This window comes from Leptosomus discolor, chromosome 25, assembly GCF_034619465.1.
Source record: "Leptosomus discolor isolate bLepDis1 chromosome 25, bLepDis1.hap2, whole genome shotgun sequence".
Lineage (NCBI taxonomy): Eukaryota > Metazoa > Chordata > Aves > Leptosomiformes > Leptosomidae > Leptosomus > Leptosomus discolor.
Genome location: NC_141415.1, coordinates 7,942,586 through 7,966,531, shown reverse-complemented (window position 1 = coordinate 7,966,531; position 23,946 = coordinate 7,942,586). Strand labels below are relative to the sequence as shown.

At 66.4% G+C, this 23,946-nt stretch overlaps 4 protein-coding genes across 4 annotated transcripts; 3 read left to right on the top strand and 1 right to left on the bottom strand.

The window, feature by feature from the left end:
* Nucleotides 1-1,995: 1,995 nt before the first annotated feature.
* On the bottom strand, nucleotides 1,996-2,762 carry LOC147413746 (heat shock protein beta-11-like). Its single transcript, XM_086477925.1, has one exon. The coding sequence runs from the start codon at nucleotides 2,727-2,729 to the stop codon at nucleotides 2,145-2,147; it is 585 nt and encodes a 194-aa protein (XP_086334051.1). The 5' UTR covers nucleotides 2,730-2,762; the 3' UTR covers nucleotides 1,996-2,144.
* Nucleotides 2,763-3,577: 815 nt separating this feature from the next.
* Nucleotides 3,578-4,468, top strand: LOC147413745 (heat shock protein 30C-like). Its single transcript, XM_086477924.1, has one exon. It carries the CDS (start codon nucleotides 3,860-3,862, stop codon nucleotides 4,466-4,468), a length of 609 nt encoding a protein of 202 aa, XP_086334050.1. The 5' UTR covers nucleotides 3,578-3,859.
* Nucleotides 4,469-5,688: 1,220 nt separating this feature from the next.
* Nucleotides 5,689-11,535, top strand: KAT2A (lysine acetyltransferase 2A). Its single transcript, XM_086477861.1, has 18 exons — nucleotides 5,689-5,910; nucleotides 6,586-6,709; nucleotides 6,808-6,953; nucleotides 7,346-7,435; nucleotides 7,582-7,763; nucleotides 8,042-8,233; nucleotides 8,334-8,440; nucleotides 8,583-8,690; nucleotides 8,782-8,918; nucleotides 9,059-9,267; nucleotides 9,343-9,469; nucleotides 9,756-9,866; nucleotides 9,947-10,090; nucleotides 10,392-10,506; nucleotides 10,588-10,624; nucleotides 10,780-10,843; nucleotides 11,025-11,109; nucleotides 11,322-11,535. The coding sequence occupies exons 1-18, from the start codon at nucleotides 5,689-5,691 to the stop codon at nucleotides 11,513-11,515; spliced, it is 2,394 nt and encodes a 797-aa protein (XP_086333987.1). The 3' UTR covers nucleotides 11,516-11,535.
* A 1,582-nt stretch (nucleotides 11,536-13,117) lies between these two features.
* On the top strand, nucleotides 13,118-17,666 carry DHX58 (DExH-box helicase 58). The gene is made up of 12 exons (XM_086477841.1): nucleotides 13,118-13,285; nucleotides 13,675-13,876; nucleotides 14,001-14,191; nucleotides 14,432-14,548; nucleotides 14,829-14,955; nucleotides 15,044-15,226; nucleotides 15,314-15,570; nucleotides 15,688-15,837; nucleotides 16,113-16,274; nucleotides 16,577-16,767; nucleotides 16,974-17,070; nucleotides 17,364-17,666. Exons 1-12 carry the CDS (start codon nucleotides 13,118-13,120, stop codon nucleotides 17,541-17,543), a joined length of 2,025 nt encoding a protein of 674 aa, XP_086333967.1. The 3' UTR covers nucleotides 17,544-17,666.
* The last annotated feature ends 6,280 nt before the right edge of the window (nucleotides 17,667-23,946 follow it).

Genomic DNA, 23,946 nt, shown 5'->3' with positions numbered 1-23,946 from the left:
TCATAATCAGCAATGTTCATGTTTCTTAATCAGCTCAAACCGGAAGGGGAGTGGACCAGAACATGCCAGTTGTGCTGGGGGCTGGGATGTGCTGGGCTGCTCGTGGGGTGTACAGCACCTGCCGCCTCCGTAGGGCTGCGTGCCCTTCCTTCCCCGGGCGGGGGGAGAGACGGGCCGCTTGCCCTCGGGCCTCTGCCGAGCCGGGGCTGTGCCCCTGCTCCTGCCGGAGCTCTGCCAGCACTGCGGGTGTTGGGTGAGCTTGTGGCACTGGGCAGCGGCGAAGGAAGCTTGGGGCGAGTAGTGGGAACTGGTCATTGCCTGATACTCCAGTGCAAACTGGGAAGCGGTGAGGGGAGCAGCGCGCAGAGGCGCTCAGCTTGGCCACGACGGACTTGGGGCCACTGTGCTCGAGTATTAATGAACAAAATGGCTCTGTCCCTGGAGGAGGATGGCCTTGATGCTACTCTGATGTCACTGCTGCGTGGGCTTCGGGATCCTCACACCCACGGGTGAGACCTGGAGCCAATACGGAAAACGGAGCAGCTCTGCTGCTACCCTGCGTGTTGCTGGGCCAGCGCCCCGCCTGCTTGGGAGAGCTTGAAGATGGTGATGGGCTGGTGCTTGGACCTGCTGCCTCTCCTCAGCTGCTGGAGCTCTGTGAGAGGCACAGCCACAGGCAACCGTGCGACCAGCCCCGGGCTGGGCTTGCCCTGGGCTTGTGGGGTTGGGGCTCCGAGAGCTCTGCTGGGTAACGACCAATAAAGTTGTCTGTGCGAGCAGCCTTGGCTCCTGTGGGCTTCATCCTCTACCCAGGGTCCAGGTGCCTCTGGCTCATGCTGCATTTCCTTAAAATCCTGGGAGCAGAAAGGGTCTGGAGCGACTCAGCGACCGAGTTCCTGACGTGTGGCTGGAGCGCAGCTGCCTGCGGGGTTTGGGCTCCAGTGGCCTCGCGTGGGCTTTGCTCGCTGGGTGATGTGGGTGCTGCCTGTTTCCAGCCCCTGCGAGGGAGGCTGGCTGCTCAGCTGCCAGCGAAGCTCAGGAGCTCTGTGAGGCATCCCAGCTCTCATTGCTGGTGTCCACAGGCAGCAAGAGATGGACCCCTTGGAGAAGGGCTTCCCCAACTCCACGATGATGTGAACGCAAGGCGAGGTGCTGTTGCCATCTGCTGGCTTATTTTGCTTGGTTCCTCGTTGACAGGGTCTCATTTTGGGCTCCTTCCAGGACTCTGGGTCTCCTCTCCCAGAGGAGCTGCGCTGCCCTAAGGGGTCTCTTGCTGCTGCCTGAGCCCGGGCTGTGGGACGTGGAGCTGGCTGGGCCCTGCGGCTGCTGCTGGCTGCGGAGGTGGCAGCGGTGCCCGCAGAGCCGAGCCTCCTCGCTGCCGGCGCTGGGCTGCCGCGGGCTGCCAGGGCTCGGAGCAGCCTGAGCACAAGCAGGGGAACCTGCCCCCCTACCTGCTGCCTGCCCGGGCCTGAGCGTGGGCGGTTATGGGGGTTACAGAGCCTGGCGATGGGCTTCGCTGCCCCGCTGCTGGCATCTCAGAGGGGACTCCTGAAGCCCCTTGCCAAGCCACGTGGGGGGAAAGTGTGGCTACAACCGGGGCCCGCTACACCCAGCCAGGCTGTCCAGCGTGGTTGTCTTCCCATTCAGTGGCGTCGTCCGGTGAGCGAGGGGCTGTGGAGCTGGTGCAGATGCTGGCAGTGGCATGAGGAGGGAGTGAAGGCAGCTGCCTGCTCGCTGGGAGAGCTGCCTCTGCTCTGGTACGGGTGAGTGGAGCTGCCCCTCTGTGCCTGGGACCTTCCTGCCTCCCCCCCTGACAAGCAGCAGTGCACTCACAGATCCCTTCCCTCCCTCTGCATCCGCTGTCGGCCCCCTTTTGTGCTGCCCTGAGGCACCAAGAGAGGTTCTTCCCTCCCTGTGCATCCAGCTTCTCTGGCATCAAGAGCTGAGACCAGGCCCAGCCTCGCCATCAATCAACACCAAGAGAGCACAAGCAGGTTCTATGCAAAAGTATTTTTATTGGATACAAAAGCATTCCAGTAGAGTGAAAAAAATGACATCATTGCTGATAGAACTTGTCTGGGCTAAAACCCGAGACTTGCTGCTGTCTGCTCCGGTCCTGCCGCAGGCCATCGGTTCCCCTCCCGTTACACCTGGGCTTTGCTGGTGGCTCCATCCTTGGAGGCTGGTCCGGGCTGTGGGGCTGCGGGGCTGACCTGGATGGGCACGTTCCTCTCCGGGGCGGCTGGCAGGGCCAGCCTGGGGGCCTCGATGCGGAGCTGCCCCTCCTTGGACAGGGAGCACGTCAGCGCCTCGGCGTCCACCTCCTCGGGCACGTCCCACTCCCGCTTCAGCACCTCGTACTTGTAGGAGAAGGAGCCCTTCTCATCGACGTTCTGCGTCTCCTTCTGCCCCACCAGCACCACCTTCCTGCCCACCACCTTCACCGACAGCTGCTCGGGAGCAAAATTCTTGACATCCTGGCAGACGGAGAAGCCTTCCCCGGAGCCCTGGGTCAAGGTTGTGCTGGTGCTCGGGGCTCGCTCCATGGTGGTAGCTTCTTGGCTGCTCAGGAGCTGCTCGAAGCTGCTCATGAACTGCCGAGCTTTCTCCATCTCCTGCTGCAGCTCGGTGAAGATGGTCTCTGCGTGCGGCCAGAGGGTCCTCACCGTGCCCAGACGGCTGGCCAGGGAGCTGGAGGCGAATGGGGCGAGGTGCATTCGGCAAAGCATCGCTGCTGGTGCTGCTGGTGCTGCTGGTGGTGGTAGTGGTGCTGCTGCTGCTGCTACTGCTGCTGCTGCTGCTGCTGCTGCTGCTGCTGCTGCTGGTGGTGGTGGTGGCTCTCAGGCTGGGAGCGCTCTGCCCCAGCACTGCCGCCCGTGGCTTTTATTCCCCTTCCCGGGAGGAGTGGCCTCCTCCTGCACCTTACGTCATCAGCTGGAGAAAAGCTCAGCTCTTTCCAGCCTGTTCCAGCTCATTCTTGTTACTCATCCATGAGGAGAGGCACCTCTTACGTCGTGCCCAGCATACCTTTGCACTTAGTCTTGCAGCTCTGCTCTCCTGGCTTATAATTAGCAGCATCACCTCAGCCTCCGAACGGGATGCCTGAGCCACCCCTGCCAAAAACCTGTGGCCTTTCTACTTCCCAGGCAGGGAGCGGGGCTGGGCTCCTCTCCTCCCTGCCTTCCCCCCCTGTCGCCTGTGACCCCTTCCCCCCCTGCCTCTGCAGGCAGGAGAGCCTCTCTGTCCCCCACCCCATTTGCAAGACCCTCAGCTGCCCGTGGAGGGGACCCCCAGGTGAGACCAGAAACCAGCCCGTGGGCTGCTCCCCAGGTGGGTGCTGAGGGGCTGGGACAGGCCGATGCGCAGCCCCCGGTCTGGGGGGGCCGAGAAAGTGCGAGAGGCGTCTGGCAGCGGGTGACGTAGGAACACGTTGCATCAGGGGTGGGACCGTCCCCGTGCTGGCTGGAGCGACGCGCTCCTGGCACGGCGTAACCTGGGCTCCGCCGAGCCCCCCAGCGCAGGGGCTGCGGGAAGGGCTTTGCTGTGCTCCCCCCCCCAGGTCCTGCCGGCGCTGCTGCATCACGGTGGCTCCGCAGAAACCCGAGCTCCCGGCGGTGACTGCAGCTCCCTATTTGCGGCGTGTGACTCGTCCCCAGAAGCAGGCGCTGCTATTTTGGCTGGTGGATAATCAGCCTCTCAAAAATAGGCGATGGCTCCAGGAGGGTGCGTGGGGAGAGAGCGTTCTGGAAAGGGCACACCCCTGGGCAGGGGAGGATAAAACCTGCTGCTCCCCAGCCCCAGCTCAGCACCGCTGCAGCCCCCGCACAGAGCAGAGCCGCAGCACACCCCAGCAGCAGAGATGCTTTGCCGCCTGCACTTCATGCCGCCCATGTCCAGCTCGCTGTTCCCGTGGCTGGGACCCGTCCGCACCCTCTGGCCACATCCAGGCACCCTCTTCGCCGAGCTGGAGCGAGAGCTGCGCCTGGAGATGGAGAGGGCTCGGGAGTTCATGAGCAGCTTCGAGCAGTACCTGACCAGCGGGAGCAGCCCCAGCCGGATCGGCATCGCCGCGGAGCGAGCCCCGAGCACCAGCGCAGCCCTGACCCAGGGCTCCGGGGAAGGCTTCTCCGTCTGCCAGGACGTGAAGGACTTTGCGCCCGAGCAGCTGTCGGTGAAGGTGGTGGGCAGGAAGGTGGTGCTGGTGGGGCAGAAGGAGACGCAGAGCACGGACGAGAAGGGCTCCTTCTCCTACAAGTACGAGGTGCTGAAGCGGGAGTGGGACGTGCCCGAGGAGGTGGACGCCGAGGCGCTGACGTGCTCCCTGTCCAAGGAGGGGCAGCTCCGCATCGAGGCCCCCAGGCTGGCCCTGCCAGCCGCCCCAGAGAGGAACGTGCCCATCCAGATGGGGCCGGCGGTGGCGCAGCCGACAGCCAGCGCCGACGACGGAGCCGAGCGGGCCAAGGCGTGACGGGGAGCGGCCTGAGGCTGGGCTGAGCCCGGCTACTGGGGCAGCTGCTGGCCGCAAAGCGGGACCACACCGGGGACTGCGCGGCGGCCTGGCAGGGAGACCCTCTGCCCCAAACGTGTAGCTTTTTTGATATGTAATAAATATTCCTGACTTTTATTTGCATGTTTTCTGTGTTTGCTGCTCTTACCTGGCCACGCGCTTTGCAACACTCCTGGCTGTGCCCACACAGCGGGACAGTGGGAAGCCGTGCTGTGCTGGCACAGGGCACAACTTTGGCACCTCTCCCCAGCCCTGCCTTGGCAGAGGAGGGTGGCTGAGGGGCTCCAGCACACGCACGGCGCTGAGCATCCCCCCGGGCAGCCTTCGGGCACCCGACCCCGGTCTTTGGGACGGTGCTGGGACACTCCCGTGCAGTAACGGCTCGACCACCGGCCGTGCCGGCGTCCCCCGTGCCGAGCCGTGCCGTGCCAGCACCCCTCAGCCGTGCCAGCACCCCCCAGCCGTGCCAGCCTGCCCTGCACCGCGCCCCCCCCCCCCCCGCCATTGCTGGCACTTTCCAGGCGCTGCCGGCGCCTTCGCCACCCCGCTTGCCGCCAAGCCACGCCCCTCAGCGGCGAAAACGGGCGGGGCCTCCCATAAATGGGCAGGCGGGGGCGGTCCCACTTCAGACCAACACCTCGGGAGGCGGGGAAGGGGCGGGGACACACTCCGCATCGCGCGGAGGAGGCGGGGCGCGGTGGCGTGGCCACACCCCCACCCCTGCGTTGCCAGTGAGGGGGCGGGGCGCGGGAGCTGGAGGGCGGGGCCGCGCTCCATATTTGGCGGAGAAGGCGGGGCCGCGCTCCCTATTTGGCGGCGGCTGCGGGGCGCGGAGCGCTCCGTGCAGCGCCGAGCACCGCCGGACCGGGCGCGGTTACCGGTTACCGGAGGGGGGGGGGGTGAGGGGGAGGGGGGATCCGTCGGGCTGTGATGGCCCCGCGCCTCCAGCACCGCCCTAGGAGGGGCTGTGGGGGGGCTTTGTCCCCTTCGGCCCCGGCCCTCGATTCTCCCGGGGCCGCTTCATGCCGCCCGCAGCACCGGGCCAGAGCTCCGGTGCTGCGGGCGACGTGAACCGTGCCCGGGAGCATCGGATCCACCCCCCCACCCGCCGCGCCGGACTACCGATCCCGGCGTGCCCGGCGCGCAGGCGCAGTGAGCGCAGAGCGCACGCCGGTCCCGGTATGGCGGAGCCGGAGGCCGCGCAGCCCGGGCGGCCCCCGCCGGGCCCGGTGGCGGCGGCAGCGGGGAGCGGTGGGGCTGGAAGCGGGGCGGCGGCGGGGTCCAGCGACCCGGCGCGGCCCGGGCTGAGCCAGCAGCAGCGGGCGAGCCAGCGCAAGGCTCAGGTGCGGGGCTTCCCCCGCGGCAAGAAGCTGGAGAAGCTGGGGGTCTTCTCGGCCTGTAAGGTGGGCTGGAGCGGCACCGGGAACGAACCGGGGCGGGGGGGACGGTGTGCCAGGCCGTGCATGGGCAAGGGGTGCAAGAGGAGGGTGCAAGGACGTGCATGGGTGCGGAATGCAGATGGGGGGTGCAGGAGGGGGGTGTAACGCCATGCATGGGTAGTGGGTGCAGGGGAGGGGCTGCAAGGACCTGCATGGGTGGGGAATGCAGGAAGGGGGGTGCAGGAGGGGGGTGCAAGGACATGCATTGTCGGGGGATGCAGGAGGTGGGTACTGGGCTGTGCATGGGGTGCAGGAAGGAGATACTGGGCCGTGCGTGGCTGGGGGGTGCGGGAGGAGCTTGCTGGACCATGCGCGGGATGCAGGAGTGGGTGCTGGAGCGTGCGTGTGCCAGGGGTGCAGGAGGGGAGTGCCGAGTTGTGCAAGTGGGATGCAAGGACATCCATGGGCAGGGGCTGCAGGATCCTGGGGCGGTGCACAGCAGAAACGTGAGAGAGTGCTAGGGTGCTGGGTCATGCCGGGTGGGTGCTGAGGAGAGCTGGGTGCTGAGGTGGGTGGCACAGGTGGAGGAGGCTTTGTTGGGGGTGGGGGGGGGAGTTGTTTGGCCAGAGAAGGTGGCAGCCTTGGCACGAGGTGGCGCGTGGGCCGCTGCGTACCAGCCTCTTCTGTCCCTTGTCCCAGGCCAATGATGCCTGCAAATGCAACGGCTGGAAGAACCCCAACCCTCCCACCGCCCCCCGCATGGACCTGCAGCAGCCCGTGACCAACCTGAGCGAGCCCTGCCGGAGCTGCAGCCACGCACTGGGTAACCCCCTGCGGGGCGCCTGGGACCCCCCTCTGCTGGGGAGGGGGAGTGGTGCTGATCCCCCCCCTGGTCTCACTGCGGCTTTCTCTCCGCTGCAGCCGACCACGTGTCCCACCTGGAGAATGTCTCAGAGGAGGAGATCAACCGGCTGCTGGGCATGGTGGTGGACGTGGAGAACCTCTTCATGTCGGTGCACAAGGAGGAGGACACGGACACCAAGCAGGTGTATTTCTACCTGTTCAAGGTGCGTCTGGGGCTGGGCAAGTCTCGCTGCCCCGCTCACGGCAGGGCTTGCGCAGGAGTCCCTCAGCCTTGCTGGGGAGCTGGGGCTGCTGCCCCGCTGCTTGTCGTCTGCCTGTTCTGCTGGGAGCTGGGCTCTGGCTGTGAGCCATCCTGCCAGCCCAGCCGGAGACCCGAAACACCAACCCTGTGCTGGGAGCGACTGCTCTCCCGGCCATGAATTCCCCTGGGAGGGAGGTTTCGGGGGTAGAAATGTCCGTGCTCCAAGGGGGACCCGGGCACCTTCCTGGCTGCGTATGTCGGTGCAGCCCCGCAGCAGCGTTCTGCTGCTTCCAGCGCCCGCGGTGTGCCCAGCTCCTGCGGCTTCAGTAACCGTGTCTGACGGTGCCTTCACAGCTCCTGCGGAAGTGCATCCTGCAGATGAGCCAGCCTGTGGTCGAGGGGTCCCTAGGGAGCCCCCCCTTTGAGAAACCAAACATCGAGCAGGTGAGGCTGCTGCCAGGCTCGCATGTTGCACCGATGACTTGTCCTGTGTTTTGCTGCCCTTGCACAGTCCCCTCCCTCTTTGGGGGCAGCGCTGAAGGGTCTGGTGCAGCACCCGGTGCCCCTCCAGCGCCCCTGCCTCTCCCCAGGGAGTCCTGAACTTCGTCCAGTACAAGTTCAGCCACTTGCCACCCAAGGAGCGGCAGACCATGTACGAGCTCTCCAAGATGTTCCTTCTCTGCCTCAACTACTGGAAGCTGGAGACGCCGTCCCAGTTCCGGCAGCGCTCGCAGAACGACGATGTGGCCACCTACAAGGTCAACTACACGAGGTGAGGGCGGGAGCGGGGCTGAGCCAGCCAGCCTGGGGGTCTGCCCGCTCCTGCCACCCCTGCGTGGGGCTGACCCCTGCCTCCCGGGGTCCGAGCCTCTCCCTGGGAGAGGACAGGAGGCATCCGCTGGGGAGACTGTTCCAGAGGACATCAGCTGTGATGCCCCGGACGCCTGCTCTTCTTGTCCCTGCTTCCAGCAGCGTGTTCCCGGGAGGGATGGGGATGCTCTGGGCTCGCTGGTCCCAGCCCCATCACTGGAGCACGTTCTTGTCTCATAGGTGGCTCTGCTACTGCCACGTGCCGCAGAGCTGCGACAGCCTTCCCCGCTACGAGACCACGCACGTCTTTGGGCGCAGCCTCCTCAAGTCCATCTTCACCGTCACCCGCCGGCAGCTGCTGGAGAAGTTCCGGGTGGAGAAGGACAAGCTGGTGCCGGAGAAGCGGACGCTGATCCTCACCCACTTCCCCAAGTAGGTGCCTGACATGGGGATGGTGGCTGCACCACCGGGGAGGCTCTCCTCCCTCCGGGCACCACACACTGAGCGTGGCTGACATGCTGCTCCCTGCCAGGTTCCTGTCCATGCTGGAGGAGGAGATCTACGGCGAGAACTCTCCAATCTGGGAGGCTGATTTCACTGTGCCAGCTGCAGAGGGGGCCCAGCTCGTGTCTCGCCCAGGTACCGTGGGGAGCAGCCAGCTCGGGGGCTGTGGGATAAAGGGACCGAGGTGTGGGTGAGCCTTGGCCGGTGGCGGTGGCTGAGCTGCTGCAGCAGGACGAGCTGCTTTCTGGCAGTCACAGGCATCGTTGGTGTTTTCCAGCCGCGGTCAGCACCGTCGCTGTGCCCACCACTCCGCTCTTCAGCAAGAAGCTCAGCAACAGCAGCTCTGCTGCGAGCATGGACGCCAGCACCCCGGAGCCCCTGCCAGGTCGGGCCGGCGTGAGCCCAGCACCAGGGGAAGCTGGGACCTTCCTCTGTCCCCCCTGGTGCTGGACGTGCCGCTCTGCTCCGCTCCCCAGGGGAGAAGCGGAAGCTGCCCGAGAGCCTGACGCTGGAAGATGCCAAGCGGATCCGCGTCATGGGAGACATCCCCATGGAGCTGGTGAACGAGGTCATGCTGACCATCACGGACCCCGCTGCCATGCTGGGCCCCGAGGTACAGGGTTGGGGCCACTGGGGCGGCAGCGGTGCTCTCCAGGGCCCCCAGGGCTGCTTTCCTGCTGTGCCAGGGCCTGGCTGGGCTCCCCCCGCAGAGGGTGTGCCGGGGCCAGTGAAACCCCCCGCGCCCCCCCCCAGACCAGCCTGCTGTCGGCCAACGCGGCGCGGGACGAGACGGCCCGGCTGGAGGAGCGCCGCGGCATCATCGAGTTCCACGTCATCGGCAACTCGCTCTCGCAGAAGTCCAACAAGAAGATCCTGATGTGGCTGGTGGGCTTGCAGAACGTCTTCTCGCACCAGCTGCCCCGCATGCCCAAGGAGTACATCACCCGCCTCGTCTTCGACCCGTGCGTGGCTGGGGGGCTTGGGGGGGGGGCCGGTGAGGAGGGCTCCCATCTCACCTTGGGCCATGCTGCCCGCAGGAAGCACAAGACCCTGGCGCTGATCAAGGATGGGCGAGTCATCGGGGGGATCTGCTTCCGCATGTTCCCCACCCAGGGCTTCACGGAGATTGTCTTCTGTGCCGTCACATCCAACGAGCAAGTGAAGGTGGGAGCAGGGAGGTGGGCACGGCACGGGGGTCCCTGGCAGCGCTGCACGGTGGCTGCAGGGTGGGGGGCTGTGGGGGTCAGGATGGTCTGGCTGTAGCTGGTAGAGCCTGGGGGTGTCCCAACCCCTGGGGTAGCCAGACCCGCTCAGCACTGGCCCACCCCGAGCAGCAGCGATTGCTCTGGGGCATCTTCCAGCTGCCTGGGGCCGTGGGTGGGAGGGGACCGTGCGTCCCAACTGACTCGGGCTGCCTGGGGGGGTCCCTGTCTCATGGCATCTCCCCCAGGGCTACGGGACGCACCTGATGAACCACCTGAAGGAGTACCACATCAAGCACAACATCCTCTACTTCCTCACCTACGCGGACGAGTACGCCATCGGCTACTTCAAGAAGCAGGTGGGGTCCTTCCCCTGGGGCAGCTCCCCTCAGCCCCTCCCTGACCACCAGCCCCCTCCCACCTGCCCTGTCCCTCCTAGGGCTTTTCCAAGGACATCAAAGTCCCCAAGAGCCGCTACCTGGGCTATATCAAGGACTACGAGGGGGCAACCCTGATGGAGTGTGAGCTGAACCCCCGCATCCCCTACACCGAGCTCTCCCACATCATCAAGAAGCAGAAGGAGGTGCGTCCCGTGGCGGGTGCTGCTGGGCTCTGCCTGCTCAGGCCCCTGCCACCCACCGCCCAGGGGCAGGGGAGGGGTGTGGGGATGTGCCAGCCCTTGGGAACTGGCCCTTCCATCTCCCCTGGGAGCGGGCTTGTGGGGTAGAGAGGGGTGACTGTCACAGCGTTTATGGTGTCCAGGGGTGGCTCCGGCCCTGGGCAATCGGTGCAGCCAGTGCTCTGGGCCTGTGGGGTCCCGTGTCACGGTCTGGCTCCCCAGAGCGTCCTGCAGTCCCTGCTCACCTCCCCCCTTCCCACCACAGATCATCAAGAAGCTGATTGAGAGGAAGCAGGCGCAGATCCGCAAGGTCTACCCTGGCCTGACCTGCTTCAAGGAGGGCGTGCGGCAGATCCCCATCGAGAGTGTCCCCGGCATCCGTGAGTTCTGGCAGGAGGGCTCCGTCCTCCCTTGCCCGTGGGCACAGGGCAGACGTGGTGATGTTGACCCTTGTCTTCCAGGAGAAACAGGATGGAAACCACTGGGGAAGGAAAAGGGGTGAGTGCTGCATGGGGCGGGTGGGTGTCCTGCAGCAGCTGGGCTGCGGGGGCTCGGCTCGGGCTCCCGGTGCTGGGATTGAGGATGTGGGAGCACTGGGATGGAGAGAGGCTGCCCGCCCTCGGGCTGTGATGGGTGCTGGTTTTGTCCTGCAGAAAAGAGCTGAAGGATCCAGACCAGCTCTACAACACCCTGAAGAACCTCCTGGCCCAGATCAAGGTGCGGACAGGAGGGGACCCTCCTCTCCGGGGTGCCTGTTGCCCCCACAGCCCTCGAAGCTGCCTCCCCTGGGACAGGCTGCCCTGGGCTCTGCCCTCGGGGGGCAGGACCCCCGTGTGCTGGGGCAGGCAGGGGCTGCCTGCTCTTACTGCTCTAACCTGCCCCCTGCCCTCTCACCCAGACCCACCCCAGCGCGTGGCCCTTCATGGAGCCGGTGAAGAAGTCGGAGGCGCCCGACTACTATGAAATCATCCGCTTCCCCATCGGTAGGTGGTTGTGTTTGGACCCTCAGGGCAGGATGGTGGAGGGAGGGCTGAAGACCCCTCATGGGCTTTGTGCAGGGGAGTCATGGTTGGGGGTGTTGGGAGCCCCGGGACAGCCCAGCAGAGAGTGGGACAAGTCAGGACCCGGGGTCAGTGTCCAGCTCTATGGCTGGAGCATGCAGACGCCTGGGGGGCCTGACCCTTCCCCACGCCAGACCTGAAGACCATGACGGAGCGCCTGAAGAACCGCTACTACGTCACCAAGAAGCTGTTCATCGCTGACCTGCAGCGCATCATCACCAACTGCCGCGAGTACAACCCCCCCGACAGCGACTACTGCAAGTGTGCCAACACCCTGGAGAAGTTCTTCTACTTCAAGCTCAAGGAAGGGGGGCTTATCGACAAGTAGGAGGGCTGGCCTGGACCTGCCTTGGCCACCAGCCCCCCCCCCCCCAGGAGGGACCGGTGGGACCCAGCCCCGCTGCATGGGCAGGGGCTGCTGGAGGGTTTGTTGCTGCTGAGCAGCCTGGGGAAGCTGGGCCTTTCCCGGGGGGTTGGGGTTGAAGGGGAAGGGTGTGCCCGGTGCTTTTACCCCTGAGCTGTTGGCTGCCCCTCCTGGGGGATGAGTAGTGGGGCTGGAGGTGCCTCATCAGGGTCTGCCCGGGGCAGGGGCAGCGCTGAGCAACTGCCTCTCCCTGGGGGCCCGGAGCCCCCCGGCACCGGCCCTTCCCTCCTCCCCAGGGTCGTGCCTTCTGCCCTGGCTCCCTCCGCAGGGCAGGGGCACACAAGTGCTTTGGTTTTTCTGCTTCCGTCCGCGCACAGGCAGCTCCTGCCCCTCTTGTTGAATGTACGGCGGGGCTCAGCCCTGCCCGCCCAGGGCTGGGGGCAGAGATGCTGCTCCTGGTCCAGGGTCCTGCTGGGGGGGGGGTGCTCTGCCCCTGCACCCCTCTATCAGCTCTTCACTCCCCCCTGGGGCCAGGTCTGCCCCCAGCCCTGCCTCTGCAGCCCTCCCTGCCTGCTCCTGCTGCCCCTGGCCAGGAGTGAGGGCTGGCAGCCCTGCCTGCTGCTCCCCTGCCTGCCCGGGGGATGCCCGGTGCTGCTCTGGCCTCTGCTCCCCCTGCCTCACCTGGGTGCCAGCCTCTGCCCCTGGGTGCGGGGTCGGCTCCCGCTCGCCCTCCCCCTCGCTGCCCCCTCCTTGCACCTCACAGGCCTCCTTGGGCGCTGGGCTGGCGACCGCCCGACCCCAGCATTGAGTTGTCCCCGACCCTCGCTTGGTCCCCTGCTGCCGTGTCCCCGCGCTGTCATCGTTCTGTGGGCGCTGGCCACGTTCTGTGCCTCGCCGGGGTGGGACCAGCCCCCTCCACCTATTCCACTTGACTCTTGTTTTGTTTGGGTTTGGTTTTTGGGGGTTTGGTTTTGGTTTGGTTTGTTGTTGTTTTGTTGGGTTTTTTGTTTTTGTTTTTGTTTTTGTTTTTTAATAAACATCCTTGTGCAGACCCAGCTGCATCCTGGAGTCTGGCCCCGCAGCCTGACGGGGGGGCGCTGGGGGGGGCGAGTCTGAGCTGGGGAGAGGGGGCCCCTGGGCCGGGTTGCGTTGCACTGGTCTGGGCTGGGGTGCACTGGGCTGAACTGGGGTGCACGGTTCTGCCCGGGGGGGGCCCGGACTGGCCGGGGATCAGGGACCGGTGGGGGTGGCAGGAGGCGGCCGCGGCTGTGGCAGCTCCGCCCGCTTTCGGTTTCTGTCCGTGGCCGGGGCTCCCGGCGGGGGGGTCCCGGGCCGCTGCGGGCCGGGCAGGCGCCGGGGCGGGGCGGGGGGGGCGGGGAGCGGCGGCGGTTCCGCGGGCAGCGGGGCTCAGCCCCGCTCGGTTCGCCCTGGCTCGGCTCAGCCCGGCCCCGCCGCCCGCCCGGTGCCGGGAGCGCGGCCGGCGGGGCCCCCCCTCGCCGGGGCGCCGGCAGGACGCGCCGCCCCGAGTTTCGTTTCCCGGCCGGGAGCGGCGGCGGGAGCGGCGGGATGGAGCTGCGGGGGTACCAGCGGGAGGCGGTGGGCCCGGCCCTGCGCGGCCGCAACAGCATCGTCTGGCTGCCCACGGGCGCCGGCAAGACCCGCGCCGCCGTCCACGTCTGCCGGCAGCACCTGGAGAGCCGGCGCGGCGGCCGGGTGGCCGTGCTGGTCAACAAGGTGCCCCCCGACCCCGGCCCCCTGCCCCGGGGGTAGCGGGCCGCCGGCGCCCGCTGGCCACGGACTGCCGGGTGGTGGCCACAGGCTGCTGGGCGGTGGGCATGGGCTGCTGGGTGGTGGCCACAGGCTGCTGGGCGGTGGGCATGGGCTGCCGGGTGGCGGCCACGGGCTGCTGGGCGGTGGGCATGGGCTGCTGGGTGGTGGCCACAGGCTGCTGGGCGGTGGGTATGGGCTGCTGGGCGGTGGGCATGGGCTGCTGGGTGGTGGCCATGGGCTGCTGGGTGGTGGCCACGGGCTGCCGGGTGGCGGCCACGGGCTGCTGGGTGGTGGTCCTGGGCCGCCGGGTGGTGGTCCCGGGCCGGAGCTGAGCAGAGGTCTCACGGGCGCAGGTGCACCTGGTGGACCAGCATGCCAAGAAGGAGTTCCACGTGCTGCAGAAGGACTTCAAGGTGACGGCCATCAGCGGGGACAGCAGCCTCAAGTGCTTCTTCGCCTGCATGGTGAAGCAGAGCGACGTCGTCATCTGCACAGCCCAGATCCTGCAGAACGCGCTGGTCAGCGGGGAGGAGGACACGCACGTGGAGCTGACGGGTGGGCGCGGGACCCCACGCGCTGCCATCCCCATGGCTGGGGTGGGACTGTCCCAGCTGAGCCTCCGCCGCTGCCCAGGGGCTCCCGCATGGCTCACCCCTCTCTCCTCGCTTGCCTGGTGCAGATTTCTCGCTGCTGGTGATAGACGAGTGCCACCACACGCACAAGGAAGCCGTCTACAACAAAATCATGCTGAATTACCTCCAGCGCAAGCTCAGCGGGCAGCAGGACCTGCCGCAAGTCCTGGGCCTGACAGCATCCCCTGGCACCGGGGGGGCAACCTCCTTTGAGGGGGCCGTAGAGCACATCCTGCAGGTAGGTCCTGCGCCCCCCATCCTGTGCTGTGATGGGGTGCAGCGGCCCTGGCAGAGCTTCCCTTGGGGTGTAGCAGGGTGTCCTTTGGGGCGGGTGTTGAGAACCTGGTGTGCAGGCGCCAGGCAGCTGGGTGGCATGGGGGGGACATCCCCAAACTCACTGGGGTGCCACTGAGCACCATGCGCCACGTCACCCTGGGCTGCCGGGCTCAGGGCTGGAAGGGGGGTCTCGCCCTCTCAGATCTGTGCCAACCTGGACGTCGAGAAAATCATGTCGGCGCAGGAGGAGGCGCAGCACCTGCAGAGCCACGTCCCCCAGCCCAGGAAGCAGTACGACCTGTGCCAGGAGAGAGCGCAGGTGAGGGGCGGCTGGTCTGAGCCACAGGGCTGCTCGCTGGGTGCCAGGGGAGACCCCCAGCGGCGCTGAGCTGGGGGCTGCGTCCCTCCATCCGCTCAGCTCAGGCCAGTGCAAGGAACCGGTTGACCCCGAGCTTTGGTGCAGGGGGATCCCGCAGCCACCCAGGTCCTGCCGTGCAAACAGCCCCTAACCCCAGGCCAGGCACTCTGGGCTGCACCTCCGAGGCTGTCCAGAGCAACATCCCCGATTCCTCGGGCCCTGAGCCCCTCTCTTCTCCCAGGACCCCTTTGGCGAGCAGCTGAAGAAGATGATGGAGCAGATCCAGCAGCACGCGGAGATGCCCAGCCTGCCGCAGGACTTCGGCACGCAGCTTTACGAGCAGCGCATTGTGGAGCTGGAGAAGAGAGGTGAGGAGGCAGCGGTGCGGGTATGGCAGGGCAGAGGCGGCAGCCGCGGGGCCAGGCTGTGACTGTGACGTGCCCCGTCCCCTGGCAGCGGCAGAGACGTTTTGTCGCAAGACGCGGGTGTGCGCGCTGCACCTGCGCAAGTACAACGACGCTTTGCTGATCAACGACACGGTGCGGATGATCGACGCCTTCCAGTGCCTCCAGCAGTTCTACAGCACAGAGAGGGACATGAAGGACCCCACCGAACGGTTCCTCACTGCCGTGTTTGAGGGTAACATGGGGGGGGCCTGGAGGCGGGCTGGTGCTGGCTGTGTTTGGGGAGTGGGGAGCCCCCCTGACGCCTGTCTCGCCTGTGCAGAGAACAGGACGAAGATGCAGGCGCTCGCTGGGGACCGGCGTTACGAGAACCCCAGGCTGGGCAAGCTGGAGGAGATCCTGCAGGAGCACTTCCAGCCCCTGGGCACCTCTCGGGGCATCGTCTTCACCAAGACCCGGCAGAGCGCCCACAGCCTGCTCGGCTGGCTGCAGGACACAGCCGCGCTCTGCGGGCAGCACATCAGGGCTGCCGTCCTCACCGGCGCCGGCTACAGCAACCAGACCAGGCACATGACGCAGGTGAGCCGAGGGTGGGAAGGAGCTGGCGCCCCTCTCTGCCCACTTGGTGGGCGCTGCGGGTGCCACCAGGGGCTGAGCCCTGCGCGGCTGCTGAAGCGTCGCCCTCTCTCCCCCCAGAACGAGCAGCAGGACGTGATCAAGCTGTTCCGTGAGGGAGCCCTCAACCTGCTCTTCTCCACCAGTGTGGCTGAGGAGGGCTTGGATATCCCCGAGTGCAACATCGTGGTCCGCTACGGGCTGATGACCAACGAGATCGCCATGATGCAGGTAGCTGCCTGGGCTCCCTCCAGCCGCTCTGCCCAGCCTCATGTGAGGGGCAGCCTGCTGGGACGCCCCAAAGCCACTGGGGCGGGACACGGGGGCTCTTGCATCCCACGCCAGCTGGCAGCTCCCTGGGGATGAGCCCAGCCCCTGGCAGAGCATCTCCCCAGCGAGGAGGGTGTGGAGGGTAGATCCATCCTCGTGGGGTGGCACGGGGAGGCGGGGAGGGGTTGGCCACAGCCCTCCTCAGCTGACCGCAGCGTTTGGCCCTTCTGCGACAGGCCCGGGGCCGTGCCCGTGCCGAAAACAGCGTCTACTCCGTCCTTGCCAAAGCCAACAGCAGAGAGGTCTCTCGCGAGCTGCTCAACGAGGACCTCGTGGAGCTCATGGAGAGGGCGATCCGAGCGGTGCAGGCCATGCCCGAGCAGGAGTACCGCCTCAAGGTGAGCACGGGGCGCTGCCCTGAGCACCAGCAGGGCCAGGCGGCTCCTGCCCACCTCCGCTGCTTGGGCACGGCCCCTGCGCCCTCGTTTCGGCCGCCAGGTCTCCCCTTGGGGCAGCTCCGGCTCCTGGGAGGGGGTAGCATCAGGTGCAGGGGGCAGCGCTTGCCCGTCCCGCCCTGCCGTGCGGCTCGCGGGCTCTGGGACGGTGCATCTCTCTGCGGCCGTGTGTCTTGCCGTGTCGGCCGTCTCCCCGCGCTGACCCCGGCCCTCCCCGCTGTCCTGCCTCCCCCTGCCCTCTGCAGATCGCGGAGCTGCAGCGAGGTGCTGTTGCCAGCTGGCTGATGAAGGAGGCCAGGATCAGCGAGAGGCGGCAGCTGCACGACCCGGACGCCGTTTACCTCTACTGCGTCAACTGCAACACAGCGGTGTGCCGCGGCAGCGACATCCGCACGGTGGAGGGCATGCACCATGTCAACGTCAACCCCACCTTCGGGTAGGAGCGGGGCGCCGGCAGGGGCGAGCGGGCAGAGCCCGGCTGTCCGGTGTCACCCGGGGCGGGCAGGGGTGGCAGCAGCCTGCTGCCAGCTCTTTCTTGGGGACACGGATCTGGGGAGGCCACGGGAGCTTTGTGGGACTGTGTGGCTATGGGACCACGCGTGCTGGCCCGTCTCTGTCCCTTAGAGTGCCCCTTCCTTGCAGATTGTATTATAGAGTTTCCTCTGGGAAAATAGAGTTCCAGCGGACTTTCAAGGACTGGGAGCCCGGCTGCCGCATCGCGTGCAGCGAGTGCAGCCAGGTGAGTGCAGCGATCCCACCGCCCCGTGCCTGCAGCCCGGTCGGTGTCACGGGGGCAGGAGGGGCCGTGCCTTGTGCCTCAGCTCCTGGCTGAGGGATGGAGCTCTGTCGCCCTGCAGCACGTGCCCGTGCGGTGCGTGTGCTGCGCGTGCGGGACGTGGACACGGGCAGCTGTCCCCAAAGGGGGACGTACCCCGGGAGCAAGGAGCTGCCTCCGTCCCAGGTGCATGTGGCCCTGCAGCCCAGGGGCGCTGTGCTGCGGGCTGCATGACTGTCCCCTCCCTGCCCACACAGGACTGGGGAATGGAGATGATCTACCGGCAGGTGAAGCTGCCCATCCTCTGCATCAAAAACTTTGTCGTGGAGACGCCAGCGGAGAAAAGGAGGTACAAGAAGTGGAGCGCTGTGACATTCACCATCAAGGAGTTTGACTACTCAGAGTACTGCTCCAGCACCCACGGCCAGTTCTTCTAGCGCAAGGTCTGCTCAGAAGAGGACTATTCCCAGGCCACCTCCTGGGGCTGTGGGACCCTTCCCATGGGACCCCTCTCCAGGCCCATGCAGACAGAGCGCCATGGCTTGGTCCTCTTTTCCTCACTGGACTGAGCTGCTGCAGCTCATCCCTTGCCAGAGCCCCTGGCTGCAGGAGGAGGCTTCGCTGCCCCCACCAGAAAGGACGAGACGCTGGGATGGGAAAGCACCCGAACCCTTCCCTGCCTGCTGGCGCTGCTCTCCATGCCGCTGCCTGCCCCTCCTGCCCTCCAGTGCCGCCGGGCTCGAGGGTCTGCGTCCCCAACCCTGCCGGGAGAACCGGGCACTTCACAGGGGCCCAGGACATGGCCCAACGTTTCCCTGGCAGCCTCGGCTCTGCTTTGGGGGTTCGATGTTCTCCATTAAAACCGCGTGGGCGCCGGGAACGAGGGAAGCGTCGGTGGTGTGGTTCATCGCAAGAGCTCGCTGCCGCAGGCGGGTTCGAGGCGGGACAGCCCTCGCACCGGAGCCGGGCCACCTGGTCGCCGGCTGGAGAGCCAGATCCCACCGCGCTGGCAGTGCAGGCGTCCCCCCAGGGAGTCCTGTGCGGGTGGCTGGGGTCGCCTGCGTGGGGCTGCTCCCGTCCTGCCCCTCCCCGCAGACACCCCCTGCCTCACCCACCCACCCACCCACCCGAGACCAAACCTTCCCGTGGCCCAGGACGCGTCCCCGCGGGGCTCGCCGGGCCCCCGAGGCCGAGGGAGCCGCAGGGCTGGCGGCAGGACCCCGGCCCCGGGGCCAGGTGTCGGTGCGGGATCTGGGGGTCCCCGCGCCGGGCCGGGATGCGGCAGCGGCGGAGCCGGCGCCCCCCCGTGCTCTCCCGCCGACGGTCGCTAGAGGGAAGCCCCGGCCCGGCCCGGCCGCGGGATGCGGGAGATGCCCGGGGAGCCGGGGGACCGGTGCCGCCCGCCGGCGGGGGGACGCTCGAACGGTGCCCGGCGGGTGGCGGGGAGCCTGCGGCGCTCGCCCCCGCCGCTCCCCGCGGGATCCCGTCACGCGTGTCGGTGCCGGCCCGGGGACCTCCCGCTCCGGTAAGTGGCGCGGTTGCTCGGCGGGTTTCGGGTCACTCCGGACGCCCCGGGGGGTGCGGGGCCGGCGCGGGGAGGCGGGAGCGCTGCGGGGCCGCGCTCTGCCCGCGCTCCCGGCCCGGTCGTGCCCCGCGAAGGGCGAGGGGCGGCTCTTCCACCGGGCGCCGACGGCTGCCAGGGCAGGAGGGGACACCAGGATGCCCGAGCGCCACCCGGGGGTCCAAACCCCGGCCCCGCCGGGCAGCCCCCCCCGGGAGCGCGGTGCCCGGCGCTGCGTGCGGTTGTCGCCAGCGGGGAGCCGTGCCCGGGGCGAGCGTCTGCTCCCGCCGGACCCCCGGGCAGCAGCTTCTGCCGTAAGGAGGCACAGCCCGGTTCCAGGCGGTGTTAGCCCCGGGGGGAACACGGCACCGCACTCCTGCTCATCAGAAACTGGGTAATGAGGCCGTTTGAGTTATTTGCAGCTCTCTGCGGGCTGGGCTGGCCTCTCCTACCTCTCCCCAGGCAGAATCTCTCCTGCAGGGACCCCAGATCCTTTTGCTGAGCTCAAATTGCCCTGATTTGTGCTCAGAGTAATCCAGGCTGTGAGTTAACCTGATGGATGCCTGCAGCTCCGCGTGGTATGACATCTCACCAGCCTGCATGGATCTGGTTGTCCGCTTTGGTGCCCAAACCCAGAATTTCTGCAACATTGATCCAAACTCGCCCATTTTTTTACGGGGGTGTGCCTGACCCCATGGGATACAGAGTCAGGACAGCATCGCTCCGTAGGGCTCTGCAGGTTTTGCAAGCGGGTGTGTATCCAGCCTCTGCGTGTTCCTCCCTGTGGATCCCTGCTTTAACGCCAGCCCCATCTGGCTTCTCCTTCCCGGGGGGTTGGTCACCTTGGGCCCGGCAGCAGGAAGCAGCCGAGCTGCAGCGATAGGCGCTGCGACCTTGGCCGGCATCCTTCAGAGCCGGCGTCCTTCAGAGCTGGCCTCGCATGGCCGAGTTCTGACTGCCTGTGCCCGGCACAGCCCGTGTGAGGGTGGGGGACGCGCATCCCTGCGACCCCCTGGCTGCTGCGGGCAGCCTCTCCGAGCACGCTGTCCCTGCATCCCTCAGCCCGGGGCAGGGCTGCTCCCAGCTGGTCAGCCGTTCAGGTCACTCCCGTATCGGCCGGGTCTGGAGTGTGCTGGTAAACTGGCTTCGGAGTCACAGGGACTCAGGGAGGCTGGGAGTCCGTGTTTGGCCAGGTCTGCGTGTCGTGGGGCTGCCTGAGCCCAGCCCTGGTCCCGGCATGTTCACCCCGTGCACCAGCAGTGTCTTCATTTTGCACCACTTGTCCTCCCTCTGTGGGTCAGACCCCCAGCTGGGGGGTACCTCTGCCGTCCCCCCCTTGCAAGCCCAGGGCCCGGCTCCCCCGAGGGAGCAGCACCCTGCTCTATGCCACCCCGCTCCCTCCTCCCTGGGCACAGCGTGGCTGTGCCCGCATGGAGAGTGACAGCCGTACCAGGCCTGGAGCCCCACTTTGTGACTCTGGCCACCATGTCAGTAGCCGGGCGTGAGAGAGGGCTGCTGGGCCGGTTCTTGCGCACTGACACATCCCCTGGCACTAACCTCTGGGTTTAAGTCTATGGCTCGGAGCATCTTTGCTTATCTCAGCTCCCCGAAGCACTTATGTTCCCGGCCATCATAACTCCCTGCCTGGAAGTGGAGACAGGCACCATTAGCCCTGCTGCTGCAGCCGGTTTTGCTGGCAGAAGCGCAGCGAAGGTGTTTTCCACCTGCTCCTTGGCAGGTCAGCTTCCCGCAGGCTGCCAGGCCAGGGCTCAGTGCAGGGACAGGCACAGCCCCAGGAGCACCCGCGTCCTCTTCCCCCAGCACCCCTTGTGCCTCTGGCAGCCGTGTGTGCTCACAGACCGGAGCAAGGGCAAGGCAACCATTTATTTTTATACAGCCCATTTCATTCATCATCAGTGCATCAGAAAGCAACAGTTCACCTTTCAATGCACCAGCTGAAAAAACTCCAGCTCCACTCTGCTTGGCAGAGCCTCACATTGGCCCTTTCCTGAGGCTGGGTGTTTAGCAGAGACTTAGAGCTCAATCTGTTTAGCTTAGCGAAAAGTAGCCTGAGATGTGACTTGATTGCAGTGTGCAAGTACCTTCCCAGGGAGAAAACTGCCAGGTATTAAAGAGCTCTTTAACTGAGCTGAGAGAGGAATAATAAGAACTGAGGGCCTGAAGATAAAGTCAGACAAATTGAAACTCAAAAGCAGGAGCAGGCCTGCAGCGAGGAGGGCACGGAGCGGCTGGAGCAGGATCCCTGGGCACCTTTCCCAAAGCGATGCCCTGGCTGGGCTGCAGGCACCGAGGGTCCTGGCCTGGGGGGGGGGCTTTGTCCTGCCCCTGTGGCTCTGGCACAAGCACGGGCTTGGGCAGCAGCAGGATGAGTCCAGTGGCATTGTGGGCGAGGGGGGTGGGGGACTGAATTTTGCTTCCCAGCCACATCTGAAAGATCTCGCTGTCGCACGGTATCTCTGCCGGAGCCCGGGAGCATGTCAGCCCCCGAGGTGACCTTTCCCGGGACAGCTGGAGCCTCCCTTTCTGTACCAGGGGAAATTCCAGCCTGGTGAAAACTGCTCATTGTGGAGGAACTTGATCCTGAAAACCAAAAGCCCTTTCTCCACACTGCTTGTGCCTCCCCTCTCCTCCGCTGCCAGGAGCCCGCAGAGCGCGCGGGGACGTCCTCGTCTTGCTCTGCTCCGTCAGCCCCGCAACCATCGGCTGCACATCTGATTCCCCGCCGGGAGTTAATCTTGGCTGTTAGCATGTCAGGTTGCCGGTGGATTAAACAAGGGGATTAGCATCAAACAATTTCCCTCCCGCCCCGAGCGGGGAGGCAGGAAATATAATCACTGCGGTTTTATTCTGCTTAGGCTAAAAAAGCTCCCTGGCATGTGGCCGGGCGACGCCAGCCGTGCCGGTGGCACAGGGAAGCACGTGCCCAGGGTGCTGCGGGGGCGGCGCTGCCTCTGCCCCACATGGGTCCCCGCCGGCACCTTGACAGTGACGCCAAGACCAGGGGCTGCTCGTCCCCGGGGGGCTCGGGGAGGTGTCCCTGAAGGGTGGCACTGCTGTCGACGCTGCAGCCTGCGCCCGGGGTGCTGGGTGCAGCCACAGCCAGATCAGCCCAGCCCATTGCCCAGCCCTGAGCTGGGCTGGGGGCAGGGGCTGCCCCCAAGGAGGGCACAAAAGCCGGGGATGAGGAGGGGGAGGCTCCCAGCCCCCCAGCAGCAACTGAGCTGCCCCAGCACCTTCCTCCCTGCGGCTCCTGCCAGCCTGGGCCTGGCTGTGGATGGCAGAGGATGGAACAGCCTTGCAGGTGCAGAAGCAAATCTGTCTTCCCAACAGCTCCCAGGCTCCAGAGCCAGGGGACAGTGAGGCAGCTCCGATCCGACGGCTGTGGCGCTGCAGGCTTGCCAGCTTTCATCCCCAGCTTCCTCCCCACCTGCGATCACAGGATCCTCTGTCAGCACCGGGGCACAGCACTGCCCTCTCAGCCACTATATAAAGGGTAAAATAAACCCTCTAATCCAGGGTGTGTGTTTGAAAAAGAAGAACTGGTGCAGCTCTGGCTGGGGGCAGGGGCAGAGCCGCCAGCCCTGTGCTCGGCGCAGAGACTCAACGTCTCTTCGGACCAAAGCACCACGGGGGAGCAGCCAGCCTCACATCCCCACGTCCTCTTTGGCCCAAATCTCCTCGGTCCCTGGAGGTAACTCGGCCACTTTCATCTGAGGAGCATTGCCAGGGCAGCCAAGTCCCTGGTCAGCCGAGGAGGCTGCGGCAGCGGCTGGGCTGTGGGCTGGCAGAGGGGCTGGTGCCGGGGGGCTCGGCACGGTGCCGCCTGCAGAAGCATTTCCCTGGGGAAGGGGGTGGCCCAGCAGTGGTGAGTGGGCTGGCATGGGGCCGGGGCAAGGGGGAGCACAGTTGTTCACTCCCAAGAAACCCCCAGACAAACCGCCTCCGTGGCATCCAGGGTGCCAGGTCTGAGCTGGTGCGGGGGGTCCTCCTGCCCAGGAGGGGAGATGCTGCTGGGAGCCATTCCCGAGGGGGATTTGCCATGTGTCGTCTCCTCCTCCAGTGATGGGCTGCTGGCTTCTCCCTCACTTGAGATGGGACCTGGTGAACCCATGGGCTGCTCCATGGCAGCAGTGCAGGTGAAATGCGGCTCCTCTCCCTGCAGCTGCCGCCCCTGTGCCACAGCCCCGGGACCAAACCGCCCTGTCCCCTCGCCAGAGGGAGGGATCTCCTTCTCCTGCCTTTCCTGCCTCTCCTGCCTCTCTGGGATCACTGCTTTTAAGGAAACTCATGGGAACCTCCTTCCCTAAGGCCAGTCGATCAGCTGAAAGGTCCTGGGCAGGCGCTGATGCCCAGGCAGATGCTGCCCCACACGTGCACACCTCGGTTTTCTAGGAAGCCGGGCTAAAAATACTGTCCTGGGGCTGTGCAGCGAAAGACCGGGCAGGTCCTCAGCTCCTGGAAGCCCGAGTGATTTACAGCCCGAAGCCCGTGCGTGATCCCAGCCCCGCTGTGCCTGGGGCTGTGCAGGGACGATCCCAGCATGTGGCACCCGGGGCTGAGGCCAGGGCACGTCTCCCTCGGGCAGAAGAGCAGGGAGGCTGCAGGGATCCCCCTTCTCCAGTGCTGCCGGGGGTTTGCCTCTCTCGTTCGTGCCATTTTTTCAGGTGACTCTGCTTTTGGGCTGTGCATCGGCAGGGTGCAGGGAGGGGAGGGGAGGCAGCGTGGTGGGGGTGAGACCCAGGGACGGCTCGATGGGGGCTGGCTCAGCCCAGGGCCCGCGGGGACCCACGGCACAGGCTCCAATATCAGAAAATTCCCAAACAAAATTTCATGCACTAAATCTCAGAGCCGCGATTCTGCTGAGACCCGGCTTTATAATTGGATCTGTCAGAAACCCGTCACACTTAATGTGCAGCTGCCAACACGCCAGGCAGCTCCTCGCCGCGCTCTGCGGCCGGCGCTGGCTCTGCCGCTCTCCCTGCCCCTCGGCGGGCAGTGCCAGCCGGGAACGCCTTGTCCTGACGTGCCCCTTGCCCCAACCCCCTGCAGAACCATCCCCAGACGCTGCTGCCCACCCCGGTGCTGCGACAGGAGCGCTGCTCGTCCCACCCATTCCAGACACTGACCCCCCCCCAGTGTTGAACCCACCAAGAGCTCTCCCCCCCAGCCTGCAGCAGCCGGCTGCAGTTGTGGGTTCCTCTATAAAGAGGAGGGAGTTTTTGCACCCAAGGGACGCAGGACACCCCATCACCACCGGC